Raw genomic sequence first — 19,359 nt, forward strand, 5'->3', positions numbered from 1 at the left:
ACCAGCACAGCCGTCAGGAGTCACCGGGAAGCAAGGACTGCAACATTACACGTTGGCGTAGACATTTTTTTTTCTTTTCTTTTTTTTCCTTTTTTTTCCTTTTTTTACCAAAGGAACTCGGTCAACGAAAAGCAGACCAGGACCAAGCCTGCGATCTGGCAGAAACACCTGCTCGTGCGGGCAGGGCGGAATCTGGAACCGCCTCGATCTGCTGTGTGGGAATCCAGAACCCGGCCTGGAGGTTGCTCTGCTCAATCTGGAACCCGTCCTGGAGGCTGCTCGATCTGGAACCACCTGGCCTGGAGGGACGGCGGAGTGCTGCAGCAGCAGCAGTGAGATCCGGCGAGATCGACAGCTGCGGCCGAGGACCAATGCGGGCCTGGGGGCGGCGGAGGACCGGCGAGGGAAGCCTGTCGTGGCTGCGCCGACTGGACGGAGCTGGAGGAGGAGTTGTCGACGGGGGCGTTGGTGCAGTTGCTGCTCGAGTCCACCACCTTGGTCTGGCGACGATGACGGGAGCCAGCACGGGGAGGCTGGCGACGGGATCCAGCAAGGACTGGATTAGGGAGAGGAGGAGTCGGCCCAGTCCTGCGATCCACACGGCAGAAGGGTGGCGACGATCGACGGCCACGGAGGAGAGTGGCGGCGCGGAGCGGATCAACAGCATGAGTTGCGACGTGCAAAAAAATTGACCTAGCTCTAATACCATGTTAGGAAATATGCAACTTGTATTTCCAGGAGGCCATAGCCCACTATATATACATGTGTAGGTGTGTAATATGCAGAAAATCCCTCATACAATAGGGTAAATACGAAAGGTTACATGGCTACATATATAGTACTCTAACACTACTTTCCTTGGTCACCTGAGACTCCTTTCTTTAAAGCCACCTTCCGTACGCAGGTCGCCATCTTCATCCAGATATTGTTTGCATCACCTCCTTCCTCCCAAGAGACTTCCTTAATAACCCTCTCCTTGAAAGCCTTGAGCTTCCACCACTTTGTTCTAGTGACTTTGTGCGCTTATCCCGCTGCACACGAATCCGAAACTAGAAGTAAGCCACCACAAGCTTATGTTGAGGAACAATTCTCTCCCCACATATCACCTTACAATCTAGGCAAGCACGCATGTCTTCTCTTCTCAAGAGGGCGGAATCGATCTGGCTAAAGCATTAATCACTGCTAAAACTCACTAGATGGGATTCTCTCTTTCTGAACGTGTTAGCTATGATCATGTCATGGAGCTTAAGACATCCTCTCATTGATTCTTGCAGCCATAACCAAAGCCACCATGCATCCTTAAAAACATGTGTTAGACGCACCGGCATGGCCAGTGAGGTCTACTCTTGTCAAGAGGTTGTCGCTAATACGTACACTCCTAACCATGTCCTCTATGCCTTCCTAGAACTCCCTATTGGTGCTCTCAGTGTGGCCTATTTGTGGGGCATACACGCTGATTGCACTGAGAACTAAGTCCTCGACGACCAGCTTGACTAGGATAATCTAGTTCCCTTGCCTCTTGAGCGGTCCCTTGCCTCCTGGCGTCTACCACTCCATACTTGTAGTTGTTCCCGTGTACCACAGCTTGAAGCTAGTGTCATCCACCTCCTTTGCCTTATGTCCCTTCCATTTGGTTTCTTGGACACATAGGATATCAACACGTCTCCTAACGAATGCATCAACTAACTCTCATAACTTACCCGTCACGGACCTTACATTCCAACTACCTAAGCGGATTCTACTTGGCTTGGCTAGCTTCCTTACCCTTCGCACTCGTCGAGTCAAATGCGAAGACCCTTTCTCATTTTCACTACACCATACGTCGATATAGCGCGTTACTATACAACGACCCGAACCTTGATCAAGATACGGCACGCCACCAAGGGGTGGATGGCCCGGCCCTCCCATTTAATACCACACTCGGGTTCCGATATGGCGCGCCACTAGAAGTGTTATGCCTCAACTATGTTCTTCTGAAGTTAGAATTTAGAATATACGAAATAAATACTTGGGCACATGCACAATTTAAAAAGTTTAAATAGTATCTAAGATGATGGTTTAGCTAGGAATTTGATCCAAGGATTAGGAAGAGTATATCTTACAAAGATTATGATGAATGTAAGAAGAAAAAGGATAGTCATTTAATTAGCTATCTTCAGAAATTTATGTTTACTCCACCAAAATTACATGGTGCTATTCCTAACTAATGTAAATGTGTTTTCCTAGAGTTAACCAATGCAAATGTTAGAACTACAAGCAATTATGTCAACACACCTGGAAATGGGACCAAACCATTTTGGCACTTCAGCTTGGAAATCTCCACCAAGTCGAACCACGGTAACGTATGATTCAGCATCTTTGAACATGTACTCTATATGACTCATGCCATGAGGCCTTTGGTACATATTCCTGGAAGACCTGACCTTGCCCTCTAACAGTTGACCATAAAGACTCTTAGGTTTCTTCTTCAAGCATGGCGGACAATACCATTCATCAGCTGGTATCTCCTCGGTACAAGGGGTGCAACAAGGCAAATGGAATGCTGCTTCACAAGAATCGCATATAAGCATCTTTAGTGGAACATCCAAGCTTCCACAAGTATTGCATGTCACCAAGTGGTTGGCATTACAATCAGTGGATTCCTCTGAAATGATTCTAGTTTTTGACTCAGTTATGAGTCCATCTTTTCTCAATATAGCAATGCATAGATCCCTTGCTGATGTGAGCTCTGTTATCGGTTCTGTAGGGTGTATATTTGATGAGGACCATTCAGACACATCCTTTTTGTCTAGTATCATGGAAGATGGTGGCATACTTGACACTGAACATCTTTCGTTCCCACCAGAATTTGGCTCCAATGAAACTCCAGCAGGCTCTTCAAGCTCTAGGACAGGGCCTATCTCACTTGCTGTCAAATTTGAAAATACTGGATATGAGGGATTAATAACAGGGAGCAGTAGTGAAGAGTGATCTTCAGAGGTAGTGCAACTTTGAATTGTCAGTTCTTTAACTTCATCTGCTACAAGGGAATTTGAATCTTTATCCATCTTTCTCCTTTTATAAACATTGCCATCCTTATTTTCTGCAGATATTGAGCACATTCTGTTGATAGCCAGTTAACTAATATAACTTGCGGACAAAAAGGGTGTTCTGTTAAGGATAGACTGCACTCACCATTTTCATGCAAAGATAGTTCTCTGTGACTATTTGAAGGGCACTCGCTCCATTTTGGAGTCATCTGTTAACCAAATACAACCATATGCAGCATAAATTTGGATGCCAAATATATATACACTGGAATTAAGAAGAAAATACATACTTAAGTAGCCATATATAAGAAGTCATGAGATTATACTGGTCTACTGCAGGTATGCTTAAAAAGCTGACCCTCGAATATGATGTAGTTCTATCCTCCGATTCCAGTGAATAGCCTGGATCATGAATTAAAAAAATCAAAATAACTGGTGAGGTCACAACTCTATGTAAGTGAGGTCCAGAAAGTCAGAACTACATCTAATAAGATCGAACTTAACCAGCAAATCTATGGGGCATGCAGATAGGTCCCTCAAATCTGTTTTCTGGTCTCATCTCCAAATTTGGTTAATTTCAATTTCTAAGCCCACCACTATTAGTTCCCTCGTTGCCTGTCCAGTCGTCCTCTCTCCGTTAATCCTTGACTTTGCTTTCTTACCAACTAATGCTAAGTGCACATGCAGACATGCATGTATGGTTTCTCACTAATTAATGTATCTCAAAGCAAAGGCTGCGGCGAGGGACCTCGGTGTGCGAGTCTGGCTATGGAGACTTGAGACCTCTCTGCATAGGACCTAGCAAAACGACAGGCCACGGGGGCCTCGAAGCCAACAAAGGAAGGGTTGGACTCCATCCAGCCGGCCTCGCGGGGTAGACCTCCACCGGAAGCGGCCCTGCAGGCCACATAAGGGGGGAGGCGCAGAGCGGCTTGACCTGAGTACCTGAGTGGCAGCGGCCATTGAGATTGGGTGGAGGCCAGGGCCGTAGTGGTTGCTAGCATTGGCTAGGAGCGAGAGGCTAGGATTTTTCACGTATCCAGTATCGTCGTTTTTGCCTGCTCCTGATGCAATGGTTAACCACCTATTATTACTGATTTTAGGATGGTAAGTCAATATTATGGCAATGGTAAGAAGTAACACACAAATTTGGCATGAATGCTACTCAACATCAGGTAATAGAGTGGCAGTCTGGCAGCGGTAGCAAGCGATAAGAGGGAAGTCAGGCTAAAGTGGGGCTCTTGCACAGGAGGATTAGGTCACCTAATTGAGTTCAACTACTAACCTTGTGGGCTCAGGAATGGTAAAATATGATCTCCTGATGTAATTTGAACTCATTTCACCCTTCCTTATTCCCCTAGCCTAAAGTAGCCTATGTAACCGGCACCCCCAATTCTTACATACATATTTCTACCTCCAATCATCGAACTCCCATCGGAAAGAACTCCCATCGGAAACACTGTGGTTGCCACTCGCCAGAGACGTAGCAGTAGGTCCATCATAAAATGCTCAAAGTATGGTGCAAAGACAACACGATTATTTGAAAACATCAGGACAAGAAATAGTCCCAGATGTAACAACAAAACTATATGTCTAAAGCAGACCTCAGATCTCACGCCACACCGTTAATAAAGCATTTACCTGGAATAGATCCCTAATCTGACATTGGAATAAATTAAAGTGGAGCATGAAGGTAGGGTAAGAACGACATGTTTGGATAAAACATGGTAGGGATAGGCCAGAGGGTAAAGAGGGGGGATTAGAAAGACAAACTGCTAGGGGAATAAGGAAGGAGCCTGCTGGGAAATATAGCGTACCAGGAACTTACATGATACCTGATATGGCACTAAAATCCACAAAGCTGTCCATACATGATTACAATAAATCACCAAGGTGCATCTACAAGATCATGTCAAATAAATCTGAAAATGAACAGTAACAGCTGCAATTGATTGCGCCATTCAATCATTGCAAAAATGAATGTCGGGGGGGGGGATAACCCCGGGGTATGCTCAACGAGCCTGCTCCTTTGCCTTCAACCAAGAAGGAATAACCAGAACAATTCTACGAAACCCAAGTCCCCTGACCGTAGTGGCGAAGCCAGGATTTGGATATGGACGCTGATAGGGGGGGGCAAATACTTACATACTAGCGCATATCAGTCAAATATACACTAACTACTTCAGGTTTTGTCGATCGTTGGGGGAGGGGCAGGCCCCTGCTCGTCCCCCCCGTCCTGCCGGCTAGGGGGCGAGGCGGCCAACTCTCTAGCCGGCCAGGAAGCACCTGCCGGCTAGAGGCGAGACAGCTACCTCCCCCTGGCCGCCTAGGCCAAGCCAGTCGGCTAGGGGTGAGGCGGCGGCTAGGGGCGAGGCGGCCATGCCCAGGCCGGCTAGTCAAGTAGGCTAGCCGGCCGGGGATCTCAAGTCACATCAGAACGTACGTCATGACGAGACCCTACGGTTAGGGGTGGCTACGCGTCAGCAAAGGTGCTGGATCGGGGTGCACGGCAGGTACCAGCATCGGCGGCCACGCCGCTGACCTCCGGCTCTGATCCATCACCATGCACAGTGTCGGTCCGTCAAACTCCCACTCCATTACAGCACTCGGTGTGGGAACAGAGGAGACGGCCGTACTGACGAATCTCGCTGGACGACGCCAGACGTTCCACACGTGTCCTGCGTCAACTTTACGCGAGAGCCTTCTTGGCTAGCCGACGGGTCCCACAGCCAGACGGGACCTCGCAGCCGGCGGGCCCCTCCAGCGACAAGACAAGACCCCCGTGGGCCCCCTGGCCAGCCGGCGAGGCTGCCAACCGGGTCCCACTCTTGTACCTTTTATCCATATTGTAGGTCGGTGGGTTCGTCTATAAAACCCCCGGCACCCCTCCATGCAGAGGGTCGGTCAACTCAGCACACACACCAACCACATAGGAGAGGCAGACGCGAGCCGGCAGCTCCTCCTTCCTCCTCCGCAATACAGCTCCAGGAGCACTTTGTAGTCCCATTCATACATCATACACTCCGACAGGATTAGGGGTGTTATCTCTACGGAGAGCCCTGAACCTGGGTACATCGTGTGTTCCATGCTTGTACCAACCTCGTTCCCAGCGTCCTCCGGTGCCACTTCGGTTCCCACCATCTTTAGCCTACCCATGGCTTATGTTGTGAGTAAACACCGACATTTGGCGTCCATCGTGGGGCCGTCCGCGGCATCGGCTGGCTTCACGCGCTGGACGGGGCCCGCGTTTACATTGCCGGATGCATCACGTCCGGACCGATCTGCATGCCCGTGGAGCCTGCCTTCGATGAGGCTTCACCGATGATGATCGACGTCCCTGTCCGTCATGTGGATTCGGACGGGGAGTCCGATGACGAGTCGCTCCCTAGCGTCGTCGTCGCTGCTATGGAGAACCTCAACGTTCTCTTTAGCGATCTGCGCCTCAACGATGGTCATCACTACTTTGGCGAGGACTTCGATGTCGAGGCATTATGCGCCAGCTTCAGTAGGCTCTCTATCGCTGAGACGCCTACATTCGACGTGTACCCCAGCAACGTACTCGTCTTCAACGGTCCTCCGTCGTCTTAGGGGTTCTTCACCCCGTATCATGTCGCCACCGTCTCCAACATCGTGGAGGTGATGGTCATCGGCGCTGGCACCAGCACGGCTCATGGCAAGGCGTCAGCAGACGCTGGTGAGCCTGCTACTGTCACCATTGACACTCTTCAGGCTGCGGCCTGAAGACGCCCATCTCCACCTCCACAAACCCCACCGACGCACGGGCCTCGCTGGAGGAGGCTCGCAGGCAGATCTTGGAGGAGGGCATTGCCATCGCCTCGGCTAAACGCCGGATGAAGGCCACGAAGCGCGAGTATAACTCCGCCTACGGCCTCACTCCGGTTTCCGAGGCCCTTAGCCGGCTCGGCTCGGTCCGCGGCCGGGGCCGGGTCATCGGCAAGATTCTAGGCGGCAAGCAGCCCATCTACGAGACTCCTGCGGCCAACTTACGGGTGGCCCAGGCAGCCATGGAAGAAATGCCAAGCTTGGAGGGCGAGGAGCGCGCCTTCCAGGAGAAGCGGGTCAAGGATCTCCTTGACGCCGCCAACGAGCAGCAGACACGGCTTGACCCCGGTCAAGCTCAATCGGAGTCTCCGGGACCCAATCCTGGAGCGTGTCGTAACCCTAGCGGTCATCAACAAGCCAAAGGATCTTCCTCACATCGCACTTCCGGCCAGAATGGCGAGGGCAACCACGACCGGCGTTCTTAGCGCCAGAGCGAGCATACTTCGAGCCGGCGTCGCGGAGACGATGAGAGTGATTCGGTATATGAGGTTCCTCGTCCGGGGAGGACCCATGCTACCGGCTCACAAAGTTCCCTTCCGATCGCGGCTCGGATCGACGCTCGCGTCCCCCGGGGCGACCACGACGCCCGCAGGCGTCTCAACGCCCTGGCCCAATCAGCTCTTCTGGAGGAGGACGGTCCCATCGGTCCGGCATGCTTCGGCCCCCGGATCCGGGGGGAGCCGTTTCCCCGAGGCTTCACTCTGCCTCGGGACACTCCCAAGTACAACGGCACCGCCAAGCCAGAAGACTGGCTGATCGACTACACCACCGCCGTTGTCATTGCCATGGACAACAAGCGCGTAGCAGTCCGCTACGTGCCACTCATGCTGGCCGGCTCGGCTCGGACATGGCTTAACAGCCTTCCAGCCGACAGCGTCAACTCATGGGTTGATTTCGAGAAGGCGTTCGTCCGCAACTTCACTGGCACCTACAAGCGCCCTGGTCGGCCTCGCGAGCTGGCCATGTGCATCCAGAGGCCCGATGAACCCCTTTGCGACTACGTCACGCGTTGGACGGAGCTTCGCAACTCCAGCAAGGGAGTGCATGAGGTACAGGTCATCCAGTACTTCATCGACGGCTGCCGAGACGGCACTCTCCTCAAGCACAAGCTCATGTGCTTTGAGCCCACCTGTCTGGCGGTGCTCATTGCCAAGGCGGACAAATACGCCACAGCCGACTCCGCAATGCGGGTCAAGGTGACCGCCTCGGACAAGGTTGTCCCCACACCGGCTACTCCCAAGCCGGCTGAAGACAACCGAGGTGGCTAGAACAACAACAAGCGCAAGGCGGATCAGCTAGATTCGCGCTCCAACAACAAGTTGGTAGCCAACGTGGAGGGAGAGGCGCCGGCTACTCAGGCCGGCTCCCAACGGAGGTGGACCAACAAGAACGACTGGCAACCCAAGCAGTCCTTCGAGCAGATGCTTGACGCGCCCTGCAAGATGCATTCTGGGGTGAAGCCCTCTACCCATACCCTTCGACAGTGCAGCTTTGCACGACGACTGTCGCAAGGGGAGGGCCTGCCGGCTGCCCCAGGTGCACATGCAGCGCCTCAAGCTCCGGTTCCGCCACCGCCGCCTCGCGACGACGGCCGTCTCCACGACGACTACCCCCATCAAGACAGAGCATTCGTCGTCTTCACCAGTGAAGGCGATGACAAGCACAGCCAGCGCCAGCGCCGGCGCGAGGTGAACGCCACGGCCCCCCCAGTTGCCCAATACATGCATTGGCCTGAAAAGCCCATCACATGGAGCCGGGCCGACCATCCTGCGGTGATGCCCAATCCGGGCTCATACGCGCTCGTCCTCGACCCTACCTTTGCCTCCCAGAGGCTCACTTGCCGGTTCTCCCGGGTGTTGGTCGACGGGGGCAGCATCATCAACATCCTCTACCTCAACACTCTCCTCAAGCTCGGGCTCAAGGAGAAGGACGTCTGGCCGACCAGCACTGTCTTCCACGGCATCGTGCCGGGACAGTCATGCTCGCCGATCAGCAAAATCCAGCTGGACGTCCTTTTCGGTGACAAGGCTCACTTCCACCGCGAGTCCATATGGTTCGAGGTGGTGGATCTCAGCAGCCCGTATCACGCGCTGCTGGGCAGACCGGCTCTGGCCAAGTTCATGGCTATCTCCCACTACGCCTACCTGAAGATGAAGATGTCGGGTCCAAAGGGCATCATCACCATTGCTGGCGACTACAAGAAGTCGCTCGAGTGTGCACAGGACAGCAGCCGCCTGGCCGATGCCATGGTGATTGCTGAGGAGAAAAGGCAGATTGGCCGGCTCATGGCTTAGGCTACCGAGCAGCCGGCAATCCCTACTCCTCCATCCCAGTCGGCCGGCGAAGGCTCCTTCAAGCCGGCTAAAGAAACCAAGCAGGTGCCACTCGACCCTGCGAACCCCAAGGAGTGCGTCACCATCGGGGCTGGCCTCAGCCCTAAATAGGAAGACGAGCTCGTCGACTTCCTCCGTGAGAATCGGGACATCTTTGCATGGTCCCCAAAAGACATGCCTGGTGTTCCGAGGAAGTACGTCGTGCACAAACTTCATGTGCGACCGGATGCAAAGCCGGTGAAACAACCTTTGCGCCGCTTCGCCGAGGGGAAGCGGCGCACAATCGGAGAAGAGATTGCCCGGCTCCTTGCAGCCAGCTTCATCATGGAGGTTTTCCACTCGGACTGGTTAGCCAATCCAGTCCTGGTGCTGAAGAAGAACAACACCTGGCAAATGTGTATCGACTACACAAGCCTGAATAAGGCATGCCCAAAAGACCCTTTCGCCTTGCCCCGAATAGATCAAGTGATTGACTCCACAGCCGGCTGCGAACTGCTGTCATTTCTGGATGCTTATTCAGGCTACTATCAAATCAAGCTGGATCCAGCCGATCGCCTGAAGACCTTCATCACGCCCTTCGGGGCCTACTGCTACACCACCATGACATAAGGTCTGAAGAACGCTGGTGCGACATTCCAACGCTGCATGCGGCAGTGCTTACTGCCATAGATTGGCAGAAACATCCACGTCTATGTGGATGACATCGTCGTAAAGACCAAGCAGCACTTCAGTCTCCTCGACGACTTGCGGGAGACGTTCGCCAACCTGCGCGAATACAAGATCAGGAGAAGTGCGTCTTTGGAGTTCCAGGCGGCAAGCTCTTGGGGTTCTTCGTGTCCGCTCACGGCATCGAGGCGAACCCTGAGTAAATCGGCACCATCGAGCGGATGGTGAAGCCGACTCGAATCCTAGACGCCCAGAAGTTCGCCGGCTGCCTGGCGTCCCTTAGCCGGTTCGGCAGCCGGCTCGGCGAGAAGGCCCTTCCACTCTATCAACTCATGAAGAAGACAACGAAGTTCGACTGAAACGACCAGGCAGACGAAGCCTTCCGCGACCTCAAGCGGGTCATCTCGAGCCTGCCAATTTTGGCAGCACCGGCTGAAAGGGAACCCATTCTCATATACATTGCAGCGACCACTCGCGTGGTTAGTGTAGTGCTGGTAATTGAGCGCAAGGAGGAGGGCAAGGTACTGTTAGTGAAACGCCCTATCTAATACCTCAGCGAGGTCTTGTCCGCCTCCAAGCAAAACTACCCCCACTACCAAAAAATGTGTTATGGTGTTTACCTTGCCGCAAAGAAGTTGAAGCAATACTTCCAAGAGCATGCCACCACTGTGGTGAGCACTGCTCCACTTTCAGAAATCATGGGCAACCGTGACGCGACTGACCGGATCGCCAAGTGGTCCAACTCCATGGCTGACCACGACATCCGCTACGAGATCTGCAGTGCCATCAAGTCACAGGTAGTGGCCGACTTTCTTGTCGACTGGGCTGAAAACCCAGTTTGAGCTGCCGCCTCCAGATTCCACTCATTGGCGGATGCATTTCGACAGCTCGAAGATGCGAACTGGTCTGGGAGCCGGCATTGTCTTGACATCTCCGAAAGGAGACCAGCTCAAGTATGCTCTCCAGATTCACTTCGCCAGCTCCAACAGCGTCGCCGAGTACGAAGCACTCACTCACGGCCTCCGGCTCGCCAAGGAGATTGGCATCCGGCGGCTCCTTTGCTTCGGCGACTCGGACCTCGTGGTACAGCAAGTCTCTGGCGAATGGGACGTCAGGGACGCCAACATGGCGAGCTACCGCTTCCTCATCCAGCAGTTCAGCGGCCCTTTCGAGGGTTGCAAGTTTGAACACGTTCCCAGGGCGGACAACGAGGCGGCTGATACATTGGCCAAGATTGGCTCTACAAGACGAGCCATTCTAGCCGGCGTCTCCCTCAAGCAGCTGCACAAGCCGTCTATCAAGCCGTCTCCAGAGTCGGCATCAACTTTTGTGCCGGCTGATCCTTCGGTGCAAGAGCCGTCGGCTACGCTAGCTACGCCGCCTACAGCTCCTGTGCCGGCTACACTGGCTCTGCCGACTCCAATTGCGACACCGGCTACAACCACTTCGCCGGCTACAACAACAAATCCGGCTACACCAAGCCTCGAATCCTTTGCCTTCAACCAAGAAGGAATAACCAGAACAATTCTACGAAGCCCAAGTCCCTTGGCCGGCTAGGAAGCACGTGTCGGCTGGGGGGCGAGGCGGCCAACTCTCTGGCCGGCCAGGAAGCACCTGCCGGCTAGAGGCGAGACGGCTACCTCCCCCTGGCCACCTAGGCCAAGCCAGCCGGCTAGGGGCGAGGCGGCCATGCCCAGGCCGGCTAGTCAAGCAGGCTAGCCGGCCGGAGATCTCAAGTCACATCAGACCGTAGGTCATGACGAGACCCTACGGTTAAGGGTGGCCACGCGTCGGCAAAGGTACTGGATCGGGGTGCACGACAGGTACCAGCATCGACGGCCACGCCGCTGACCTCCTCCGGCTCTGATCCATCACCCTGCACAGTGTCGGCCCGTCAAACTCACACTCCATTACAGCACTCGGCATGGGAACAGTGGAGACGGCCGTACTGTTTTCCCATGACGAATCTCGCTGGACGACGCCGGACGTATCACACGTGTCCTGCGTCAACCTTACGCGAGAGCCTTATTGGCTAGCCGACGGGTCCCACAGCCAGACGGGACCTCGCAGCCGGCGGGCCCCTCCAGCGACAAGACAAGACCCCCGTGGGCCCCCTGCCAGCCAGCGAGGCTGCCAGCCGGGTCCCACTCTTGTACCTTCTGTCCATATTGTAGGTCGGTGGGTTCGTCTATAAAACTCCCCGCCCCCCCTCCATGCAGAGGGTTGGTCAACTCAGCACACACACCAACCACATAGGAGAGGCAGACGCGAGCCGACAGCTCCTTCTTCCTCCTCCACAATACAGCTCCAGGAGCACTTTGTAGTCCCATTCATACATCATACACTCCGGCAGGATTAGGGGTGTTATCTCTACGGAGAGCCCTGAACCTGGGTACATCGTGTGTTCCATGCTTGTACCAACCTCGTTCACAGCGTCCTCCGGTGTCACTTCGGTTCCCACCATCTTTAGCCTACCCATGGCTTATGTTGTGAGTAAACACCGACAATGAAACAATAATAAACTTGAAATAACATTTATGATTGTGCATTTTTGGTCCACGGTTTCTTGGGCTAAAAGTTCCATGAATATAAAAGAACATGTCCAATTAGTTTTGATGTAAACTTGACACAATTATTATCCTAGATAGTGACATGGTCTATTGTCCAGTTTCCTTCTGTTTGGCAACTATAATTAAGATACCGCTTATGACTGCACATGACTGAAGTAACCGGGACAAAATAACGAGTCGCCTGCCACAGGCATAGTTAAATTTAAATTCTCAACTGTTCAATTTAATTTTCTAAGTACGAGTTGTCATTTATTTTCTTCACATTCTCGCAGAAGATACTGATACTAAAAAGTTATCAACACTTCCAGATGCCGGGTATTATCCTCGATTAGGGTTATACCAGCCTGAATTGTTGTCCTAACATTTTCTCTAATTTAATGCCTGATATAAAAATCCAAAGATGGTAGACGCTAAACAGGTTCTCTTTGGTAAGATACCCGCATCATATGTAACACATAAGTTCTTGCCAAAACAGCCTACACTTAGGAAGTTATAAAAAGGGACCTGCAAGCGCATGTTCTAATTACTGCTGAGTCCTATTACGAGTGCATATGTTTAACGCCCTTTCTCCCGTCAACCACCTGCTGAGGGTAGCTGCCACTCACCCTAACCCGTCGCACCCGCTCAACCTAACGTTTCAACTCGAGCTGCAAATGATTCGAATTCGAGCGAGTTACACTAGGCTCAGCTCAGCTCAGCTCATACTAAAATTTGAGCATGCTCAGGTTGGGTGGAGCTAAAGGTCTGGCTGTAGAAATGGCTTATACTCACCTTGTAACTATCTCGAGACAGTTTCGAGCCAACTAAAACGATGAAAATTCTGTAGTCTAAGGCAAAAAAAATTAACTAGGTAGACCACAAGAACAAACATTTAGTACAGGGCTTGACCACGTACCCTATTAATGCCTAAATTTGCTATTTTCTCAGTTAACCTTCGATATTTGCTTGCAAACATTAGGAAGAAAAAACACATACACAGCATAGGGCAATAAAGTATCCTATTTCCTTCTAATATATACCATGATCATTATCCATAGTTATACTATGTCGAGTTGTCGAGCTAAAATCGAGCGAGCTACATAAAACGCTCATACTCACCTCATTTCCTTCCGATACGATCTCGAATTGAGCCAAAAATGAGTCGATCTCGGACGTCTCACAAACCTCGAGCTTTTCTTGTAGCCCTAATTTCAATGGGTTGTCATTGTCGCCGCCTACCACCCCTCCATCTAAATTTTATAGTGCTGTGAACCTGTCATCAGCGAGAGGAAAGCATCCACGCTCTGATAACCATTGACAAAAAGAATGTGTTGCTTGCGACACGAACACGACAGAAGTTATCAACACACAAATTGTGAATCTCTTGCCGCAGGCCTATCTAACCACTACAGCGCTGCGAGAATGTTCCTTGTCCTCGTCTCCACTTAATTTCTGAGAAGGAAGAACAACGATTCAACTGCCATGAAATGGCTCATAGCTGCATCCATACCAGATAGTCAGATACCACTACCAAACTAACTAATAGAGATAGAGAAGCCACGCATTGATATCATTGCTCACAAGAAAGTAAAGATTCCCTAAGGCCACAAGGAAATAGCCTAACGATCCACGCATTGATATCATTGCTCGCAGGAAAGTTAGGGTTCCAGTTTTTTTTAGGTTTTTTTTGCGAGGGAGGGTTCCAGGTTCCTTAATAACAGCAAAAGAAACAAACCCCGAGTCTTGATGGATCTCCGCTCCATGCCAGTACAATACCAGAAGAGGGGAGCAGGAGAACCACGACGAAGACGATCAGAGAGTTCCTTCAAAGTGGAAGGAGACTGGAGGCATGTGCGGCGGTGCGTGTGCGGGCGAAGGCCAGGCGACGGAGGAGCTGACCTGCTCGGTAGTTTCGGAGGGAGAGGTCGGCGGGCAGGGAGCGGTGCGCTTGGGCGGAGGAAGGCGGGGAAAGACGGGCGGGCTTCGCCGCGGCGGCGGGCGGATGATGCGGGGATCACTTTTCTGCAGGTCGAGCAGACGTGCGCTTGGGTTGGGGTCGGAACCGTCGGACAAGAATGGGCATGGATTTTTTTTTCGAAATACTCCTAAAAAATTTCAAAATAAAGTTCACTGCCCACCTGGATTGCAAATGAGTTGTTTGATTGTTGGAAAAATCTAACTAACTGCGCTGTATCTTGTTATTAGTGTGTGACGGCTTGCGTCACTCTTCGTCGTGTATAAATGATCGAAATTAAAAAAAAATCTTTGAAACCATTGATTTGATTGATTATCTGTTTTCGTCGTTAATTTTGTTTCGACGAAATCTTTAAAACTAGATCCCATGTCGACATGTTTTGACAACTTTTCTGTTTCTCGTATTTACCACATTTGTTGTACGTACTTGTCATATTAGTAAGTACTTACTTGTGTCATAAAAAATAACTTAATCGCAATATTTTTTTGGAAATTGCATATAAATATGACATCTCGACATAATCGAATGAGCAAGCACAAATAACATTTTTAGGACGATAACGTGTAAAAATATGACAACTCAGCATATTTAAAATCGACGACCACAAGAAATCTTTTTTTTATAATTATTAGTAAATATGACAAGTCGGCATAGTTAAACTAGGAAACACAAAAAAAATTCTAACAAAGTTGTATGTAAATATGACATGTTGACATATTTAAATTGGCAAATCAAACCTATGACATGCGTTCATATCATGTATAATGAAAATTGCTACAGGACAACAATCATTTGTCAAATATGGTCGTCGGATTTAAGCAAGCGTAGTTGACAAAAATCTATACACACAGTTGCCGAGTTGACAACTAAGTTAATTAAATGCGGCTACTAAGTGTCTCATAATCTAACAACTAAGTAATAGTAATCTGGTAACTATCGATGAAAAAAAAGTTGTCGAAACATGTCCACATGGAATCTAGTTTTGGAAATCTCATTGCGAGAAAACTAACGGTGAAAATGGATCGTCAATTGGATTTATAGTTCAAGAGATAAAAAAAATTGAAAATTTCAACATTAAAATAATCTATGCTAATGTCATGTTGATGGATTAGCTTGCATGCATGACGGTAAACTGCCGCACGGGAAGGCACTCATGCGGCGCCGCTATGTAGTGGCTTCCTTGATTGTTTAGGCCACATCCACAATATGAAATTTAAAGTAGTCATCTGTCAGGCCCACTAATAGAGGCGAAGTTGTGTGTTTCTTTTGATGAAATGGTAGTTATTATTTTTGATGGAGTAGGCTTTGACGATTCGACTACGAACGTATAAGGACGTCGCATCTTAGTAATCGCTAAACCAACTCCGAGAGGTTATTGACCACGCCGGAGCACAATCAACCTGGCCACGAGGGTCTGTTTCCTACACGCGAACGAAGAACAAGCAAGAAACTAAGATTGCAATCTGGATATTGCGAATATAAGAGGCAAGCTTTATTGATGAAAGTATGGTTCTGTGACGCATTTGTCTGGTCGTGAAACACAAACGAAGAACGCGAAGTTACGGCTATGGCGAACTTGTAATCTAAAAAAATCAAATCTAAACGACGCCCTAAGAGCTGTATATATGGGGAATAGAGGATGAATTTTGTGACTCCTTGGAGGAGGGGTCCGAAACCGACCCTAACTCGGTTTTCCCACACATACGGACTCTAAAAATAGCCTATAATATGGTATTTCAAAATTACATTTGCTTGGCCCAAAAATAAGGTGGTGCAGTACCTATAATAGCCTATGGACGAAAATTATAAAGTGGCGTCTTGAATATTTCGTCCAAACCTTCATGCTCTCCTTAAGGTGGCTTCAAAGTGCGTAAATCACGAGTAGAAGCTTCATTGTTCCTTCCCGCGCATGCACCTTCTTCTCCATGCTTGATCCCGCTCCAACGGATATCCTTCTTGTCCATGTTGGGTCCTTCATTCATAAGTACAACAAAAGTATATAACTTAGGCAGCATCATATGTTCATGAACATTAGAAGGATTTCCAAGAAACAAAAGTATCTGACAATTGAATTGGCGTGCGCGAGCTCTAGTAACTAGTCCAGTATGTATAGCAGCTGGGGCTGTGGGTGTAACAATGGTATTGATGTCATCATCATCCGCCCCTTCTTGAACTGAAGTCGTCCTCGACGGAAGTTCATCTTCCTCACCCAAACATGGCCTCAAATCTGCAATGTTAAAAGTGAGACTAACCCGAAAATCAGCAAGCAGCTCAAGTCTATATACATTATCATTTATTTTGGCACATCGTGCAAGCGAATAATTTCACGAAAGAACAAATCAACCACATTAGCAGCAGCATCACTTGTATGGCATGGTATAAAGTGTGCCATTTTTGAAAATCTGTCCATGACAACAAATATGCTATTGTTGGGGAACGTCGCATGGGAAACAAAAATTTTCCTACGCGCACGAAGACCTATCATGGTGATGTCCATCTACGAGAGGGGATGAGTGATCTACGTACCCGTGTAGACCGTACAGCAGAAGCGTTAGTGAACGCGGTTGATGTAGTGGAACGTCCTCACGTCCCTCGATCCGCCCCGCGAACAATCCCGTGATCAGTCCCACGATCTAGTACCGAACGGACGGCACCTCCGCGTTCAGCACACGTACAGCTCGACGATGATCTCAGCCTTCTTGATCCAGCGAGAGAGACAGAGAGGTAGAAGAGTTCTCCGGCAGCGTGACGGCGCTTCGGAGGTTGGTGATGATCTCGTCTCAGCAGGGCTCCGCCCGAGCTCCGTAGAAACGCGATCTAGAGGAAAAACCGTAGAGGTATGTGGTCGGGCTGCCGTGGAAAAGTCGTCTCAAATCAGCCCTAAAAGCTCCGTATATATAGGTGGGAGAGGGGGGGGGGCTTGCCTTGGGGCTCAAGGAGCCCCAAGGGGGTCGGCCGAGCCAAGGGGGGAAGGTCTCCCCCCAAACCGAGTTGGACTTGGTTTGGTGGGTGGGAGTCCTTCCTTCCCTTCCCACCTCCTCCTTTTTTTCTTTCTCTTTGATTTTTCTTCCAATGCGCATAGGGCCCTTTTGGGCTGTCCCACCAGCCCACTAAGGGCTGGTGCGCCACCCTCAAGGCCTATGGCTTCCCCGGGGTGGGTTGCCCCCCCCAGTGAACTCCCGGAACCCATTCGTCATTCCGGGTACATTCCCGGTAACTCTGAAAACCTTCCGGTAATCAAATGAGGTCATCCTATATATCAATCTTCGTTTCCGGACCATTCCGGAAACCCTCGTGACATCCATGATCTCATCCGGGACTCCGAACAACATTCGGTAACCAACCATATAACTTAAATACGCATAAAACAACGTCGAACCTTAAGTGTGCAGACCCTGCGGGTTCGAGAACTATGTAGACATGACCCAAGAGACTCCTCGGTCAATATCCAATAGCGGGACCTGGATGCCCATATTGGATCCTACATATTCTACGAAGATCTTATCGTTTGAACCTTAGTGCCAAGGATTCACATAATCCCGTATGTCATTCCCTTTGTCCTTCGGTATGTTACTTGCCCGAGATTCGATCGTCAGTATCCCCATACCTATTTCAATCTCGTTTACTGGCAAGTCTCTTTACTCGTTCCGTAATACAAGATCCCGCAACTTACACTAAGTCACATTGCTTGCAAGGCTTATGTGTGATGTTGTATTATCGAGTGGGCCCCGAGATACCTCTCCGTCACACGGAGTGACAAATCCCAGTCTTGATCCATACTAACTCAACGAACACCTTCGGAGATACCTGTAGAGCATCTTTATAGTCACCCAGTTACGTTGCGACGTTTGATACACACAAAGTATTACTCCGATGTTAGTGAGTTATATGATCTCATGGTCATAGGAACAAATACTTGACACGCAGAAAACAGTAGCAACAAAAATGACACGATCAACATGCTACGTCTATTAGTTTGGGTCTAGTCCATCACGTGATTCTCCTAATGACGTGATCCAGTTATCAAGCAACAACACCTTGTTCATAATCAGAAGACACTGACTATCTTTGATCAACTGGCTAGCCAACTAGAGGCTTGCTAGGGACAGTGTTTTGTCTATGTATCCACACATGTAAATGAGTCTTCATTCAATACAATTATAGCATGGATAATAAACGATTATCTTGATACAGGAATTATAATAATAACTATATTTATTATTGCCTCTAGGGCATAATTCCAACAGTCTCCCACTTGCACTAGAGTCAATAATCTAGTCCTCACATCATCATGCGAATTACATTGTAATAAATCTAACACCCATACAGTTCTGGTGTTGATCATGCTTAGTCCGTGGAAGAGGTTTAGTCAGCGGGTCTGCTACATTCAGATCCGTGTGCACTTTGCATATATTCACGTCCTCCCCTTCGATGTAGTCGCGGATGAGGTTGAAGCGTCGTTTGAGTGTCTGGACTTCTTGTGAAACCGTGGTTCCTTTGCTAAGGCAATGGCACCCGTGTTGTCACAGAACAAGGTTATTGGATTCAGTGCGCTTGGCACCACTCCGAGATCCGTCATGAATTGCTTCATCCAGACACCCTCCTTAGCCGCCTCCGAGGCAACCATGTACTCCGCTTCACATGCAGAATCTGCTACGACGCTTTGCTTGGAACTGCACCAGCTTACCGCACCCCCATTAAGAATAAATACGTATCCGGTTTGCGACTTAGAGTCGTCCGGATCTGTGTCAAAGATTGCATCGACGTAACCTTTTACGGCGAGCTCTTCGTCACCTCCATATACGAGAAACATCTCCTTAGTCCTTTTCAGGTACTTCAGGATATTCTTGACCACCGTCCAGTGATCCACTCCTGGATTACTCTGGAACCTACCTGCCGTACTTATGGCCAGGCTAACATCCGGTCTAGTGCACAGCATTGCATACATGATAGAACCTATGGCT

General features: G+C 50.1%; 1 protein-coding gene across 3 annotated transcripts in view; it reads right to left on the bottom strand.

Moving 5' to 3' along the window:
• Positions 1 to 14,497, bottom strand: part of LOC123448341 — a 57,380-nt gene extending 42,883 nt beyond the window's left edge. The window contains exons 1-4 of one of the 3 annotated variants that reach the window (XM_045125180.1): positions 14,156 to 14,497; positions 3,388 to 3,431; positions 3,175 to 3,238; positions 2,275 to 3,082 (exon numbers count right to left, since the gene is read on the bottom strand). In XM_045125180.1, the coding sequence (XP_044981115.1) occupies positions 2,275 to 3,082; positions 3,175 to 3,238; positions 3,388 to 3,431; positions 14,156 to 14,183 (944 nt within the window). In that variant the 5' untranslated portion in view covers positions 14,184 to 14,497. Of the gene's footprint in view, positions 1 to 2,274; positions 3,083 to 3,174; positions 3,239 to 3,319; positions 3,432 to 14,155 lie in introns of all 3 variants that reach the window. The other 2 variants (XM_045125181.1, XM_045125182.1) reach the window with 2 other exon arrangements.
• Between the last annotated feature and the right edge of the window lie 4,862 nt (positions 14,498 to 19,359).

The sequence above is a fragment of the Hordeum vulgare genome, chromosome 4H (genome assembly GCF_904849725.1).
Source record: "Hordeum vulgare subsp. vulgare chromosome 4H, MorexV3_pseudomolecules_assembly, whole genome shotgun sequence".
Lineage (NCBI taxonomy): Eukaryota > Viridiplantae > Streptophyta > Magnoliopsida > Poales > Poaceae > Hordeum > Hordeum vulgare.